A 4,254-nucleotide genomic window follows, 5' to 3' on the forward strand; every position below is an offset into this window, starting at 1 on the left:
ATGCAGCTAAGAGCACGTTCTGCAAGGGAGGGTCGCTCGTTTGGGAGCCTTGCCGGGGTGTAGAGGCAAAGCAGAGAGGCTCACCCTTCCCACAGGGCACATCTTGTTGCCATAATCCCCACTTACATCCCTGGTCACCTCAGCCTATCTGGAGTAAACGTGCGCGTGGAGGGAGGGAGGGAGAGTGCCAGAGATGAGGCAGGCAACTTTTCCTCTTGGAAAGCATTTAATACTGCCAGGGGGTTTGGTTCACAGCTGCATGCAAAGCTGGTCTTCAGGAAATCATGCAGAGCTCTGGCTAGAAGATTTTTTTTGGGGGGGGGGGAAGGGCTCGGGAGTGAAACTAGTGAAGAGGTGATGAAGACCGAGCCATCAGAGGAGAAAAGGAGCTTTGCAGGGAGCAGCCGGAGGATATTGTGGGGAGGGAGTGCCATTTGACAAGCGTGCCTGCAGGATGGCAAGGCGTTGTTTCCAGAGCCCCCTTCTCCACGCTGCACTTTGTCTCCTGACTGGGAAAAGGCTCCTCTCTTYTGGCTGCCTCCGGATCCCATCTCCTGCCTTCCAGGCTGCTGCTCTGGCAGGACAGGTCTGCCTCTGAGAAGCTCCTGGGCATGTTGCTGACCTCCTCCTTCTGATTAGTCAGAGAAGGGGCAGAGAGGCAGGTGGGATAGGTGCTGCTCCCCAAAGCACTTGCTGCTTTGGGCTGCTGCTCCTGGTGGCAGTTCACAGGGCTGCCTTCAGCTGCAGGCTCGGGGCTGTTGCAGGCAGCACTGTTCTGCTGAGCAGCACCTGGGTGTTCTGTGGGGAGAGTGAGCTGTTAGGCACCTTTTAGAGGCCATGGGAAGATGTCAGGGCACTTTCCCTGCAGGACCGTGTCCCCTCCCCCCTGGCAGGGGATGCAAAGGCAAAACCTTTGTTCCTGTGCATGGAAGTACTGGAAAGCCTTCCACTAGGGACACCCCGCCAGACCCTCCTGAACCCTCTGCACCTCTCGGCATTTCCACAGATGTCTGCTGCTATCCAGTTACACAAWGTGATGCAGCAGCCCTGGCACRGCACAAGCAGCCCYCYGTGCTYGTACCTGTGGAGCTGCCTGTGTGCTCCCGTGACTCCTCGGTCGAGGCAACGTCATCCCCAAATACTGCTGCGCAGTTGTGGATGAGGAGCTCCACCAAGAGCGTCACCTGCACACAGAAAGCCCCGGAGTTCAGTGCGAGGCGCTGCAAACGACGTGAGCAGCCTTTTGTGCTCCTGAGGGACGTTTCTGCAGCGGCGGCAGCAACCTTGTGTAGCCGCAGCCAGAGCTCAGAGCCTCGTGGCCCGCTATGAGCAAGGCAGCCTCAGCCCCAGCTCAGGGGAGGGGAGCAGGGGGCAGGGGCTGCTGCTTCTTGCTTTGAGCCCCAGCGGTGGGACGGGTGGCAAAACTTACTCTCTCAGGCCTGCAATTTTCTCCTGCAGGCCGGGCTTCTCCAGCGCTAGCAGCCAGTTGTCGTAGAGGTCGGCCACGAGGAGTTTGCAGGGGATGTTCCTCAGGAAGTCCTGCAAGGCCAAGGCACCTACGTGAGGCTCTGGGCACTAGCAGGGAGCAGAGAGGCAGCACGCCCGTGACTTCGGTGACTCCCTGGGAGGCAGCTAGCTTTGAGCTAGCTGCTCTCAAAGGTGCAGCTGCTGGAGCTGACCATCCCCTGGCACAGGAAAATGCCCAAGGGTGCTTAGCCTGAGCCTCGGAGTGTGGTGCCTTTGGGCAAGTTTTAGCACGGAGTCCCTCCTAGGTYGATCGAGGCCCKGGCATGGGCCCRYGCAGAGTCGCCCTGGGCYCTCCCAGCTACAAGTCAGCAGAACTCACCTTCAGCACCACTGCCAGCAGGTGCACGGGTTTGCTTGACAGATCAACCTGCGTGCCTCTGTCCAGCTCTTCCCTCAACTCCCTGCGTGCCTTCTYGTTGGCCGCCTTCYGGAAAATGCCCTCRGTGGCCGGGCCTYTCTCATAGAGTAGGTCCAGGAGCTCCTGTCAAACAGACAGCCTTGGATTYGTCGCTGCGCTCTGCTTGGCTCGGCTTACCATGCCRYTCTTGCTCCACGCAGAGTCCCCTGGCAGTACCCTCGCTGTCTCCTGTGCAGCCTCATGCRGGAATGCTGAACTGCAGGCACTGCAGTGGAGGCATCCCTGCAGGACACCCCTCTCCCCAGGCTTGCTTACCTGGACTGGCTGGGGCAGGGCATCACCTGGCCCGCAGATGAGGGCCAGAGGCTGCCCAAAGAGAGACAGCCGGGGGCCGGAGCCTAGCTGCCCTGGGCAGTCCCYGGTGGCAGAGGTTCCTCTCCAAGCCAGGGGCCATGAGATCGCCACCTTCCGCCCTCCCTTGGCTCCGTCTGCTGCAAGCAAGAGGAAAGCAAACACGGCTTCAGCAAATGGGCCTGAGGCGCCTTTCGCCTGTGCGCAGCGCCACGTGCTGCAGCACGTTTACAGGCACCGAGGTTTTGCATGGCGAGAGAGAGCAAGAGCAGCTGCGGCTGCCCGCGGGGCTCGTGAGCTCCGGCGTGTCACCGCTGGTGGCAGGTCAGGCAGCCCGGCAGAAGCGCCGCTTTGCAAGCAGGATGGAAGAAGGCAGCGCCCCGCTTTGTTTTTCCCACTCACCAGCCGAGCAGCAAAGTGCCTCTTCGACGGCTGAAGGGTCCGCCCGGGGGCACTGCTTGGCTGCAGCCTGCAAGAAAGGGCTTCAGCCGACCGAGCCGCCCCGCAGCAGCAAGGCCGSGAGCGCGCTGCTCCAGCTGGGCGGCATTGCCGYGCTCTCCCCCAGCCCGGGGGCTTGGCTCCCTTTGCACACCCGGGAGAGGCGCCCGCACCGTGCTGAGATACCGCCCGGCCGCAGCCATCGAGGGCCGGGCAAAGGCAGCCSCTGCTCACCTCTGCCAAAATGAGYGCCTCCACGGTCCTGGCCGTCAGCGACGCCTCCTGGGCGAGAGAGCAAGGTGCCTCCGTGAGCAACCCGTTGCGTGGTCGGGTGGGAAAGCCAAGCGGCTCTCGGGGCGGAGCGGAGGCCGTGCGGACACTTACGGGGCCGTAGAAGCCGACCACCTTGGTGAGGAGCCGCAGGGAGGGCAGGCGGGTGACCCTGGCTCCCGGGGCTCCTTGGCTCTGCCTGTGCACAGGGAAGGGCGCGCAAAGAGCTCCGTCAGCCCSGGCCCTGGCTGCTCTCCCTCCCGGCAGCCSCAGCAGCGCGGACAAGGGCCCCGCAGCCTGCGCAGCCTCCAGCAGCGCTGCCTGGCAGCACGAGCCCTGCARCGGCCTCGCTCCTGCTGCCCATGGGCCTCCCCGCCATGGGGACACGCGGCAGCGGYRYGGGGTCCCCATGCRCGCACGGCAGGAGCTGTGCTGGCGGCTCCCGGCGCCTCATGCTCATCTGCAAGCACGAGGCAGAGCAGCTCCCGCTGCTGCGCCAGGAGCTGCGCGTGGCCGTGGGTGCACCTTTCCCCCACCGCTCCTTGGGCACGTCCGCGGGCAGCTCCYTCGGGAGCGCTCCGCGCCCTCCCCCTTGGCCCCACCGGCWGCTTGAACCCCCAGCAGGGCCGACCTGAGGATGGCGTCGAGCCAGAGCTGCTTCACCTCCTGCGACCTGCAGCACAGAGCAGAAACAGCCTCAGCCCAGGCTGCTGCTGCCGCTGCTGCTCTGGACCCACACGGGCCCCACGGAGCTCTCGCCCGTGCGGGGAGAGTGCCGGGGAGAGGGCCGGGCCCCGTGGGGCAGGACAGGCAGCCGTGAGGCCCTGGGAGCTGTCCCGCGACTCACCCAAAGGTGACCACGCAGAGGCCGGTGGTCCAGACGAGGATGAGGGTCTGGCTGGTCTTAAGGCCAAAGACCTCCTCGTCGTGCTCTGGGCTGGCCGCCGCCACCGCCTCCTCGCAGCACAGCACCCACAGCTGGCTGAGCAGCACCCGGTGCCTCAGCCGGAGGATGGAGCCGCATCTGCGGGCAGGAGGGGCAGGGAGGGAGCGGTGGGTGCGCGCGGTGGGGGCGGGCGCAGCCGTCCTCGCGCTCCGGGAGCGGCGCTGGCCGGGGCAGAGCCGTGGGGCGGGAGGCGGGAGCGCTGGGCCGCGTCTCCTTACTTGAAGGTGGCGATGGCGATGGCGTGCGGGAACAGCAGGAGGTGCCGGTGGCGCGTGCGCTGGTGCCGGGTCACCTGCACGCGCTGGTGGAGGAGCAGCTCGGGGCTGCTGGAGGACACGAAGGCGCCGAGCGGCGCCGGGGACCG

General features: G+C 65.1%; 1 protein-coding gene across 1 annotated transcript; it reads right to left on the bottom strand.

Moving 5' to 3' along the window:
• Positions 1 to 343: 343 nt before the first annotated feature.
• Positions 344 to 3,967, bottom strand: LOC146588022 (T-cell activation Rho GTPase-activating protein-like; the record flags this gene model as incomplete). The annotated part of the gene is made up of 7 exons (XM_085318706.1): positions 344 to 789; positions 1,082 to 1,323; positions 1,430 to 1,539; positions 1,847 to 2,008; positions 2,201 to 2,376; positions 2,848 to 3,139; positions 3,896 to 3,967. Coding segments are annotated over 7 exons (1,500 nt in total), but the record flags the coding sequence as incomplete, so codon positions are not given.
• Between the last annotated feature and the right edge of the window lie 287 nt (positions 3,968 to 4,254).

Source organism: Rhea americana, unplaced genomic scaffold (genome assembly GCF_003343005.1).
Source record: "Rhea americana isolate MKP2758 unplaced genomic scaffold, rheAme1 scaffold_55, whole genome shotgun sequence".
Taxonomy (NCBI): domain Eukaryota; kingdom Metazoa; phylum Chordata; class Aves; order Rheiformes; family Rheidae; genus Rhea; species Rhea americana.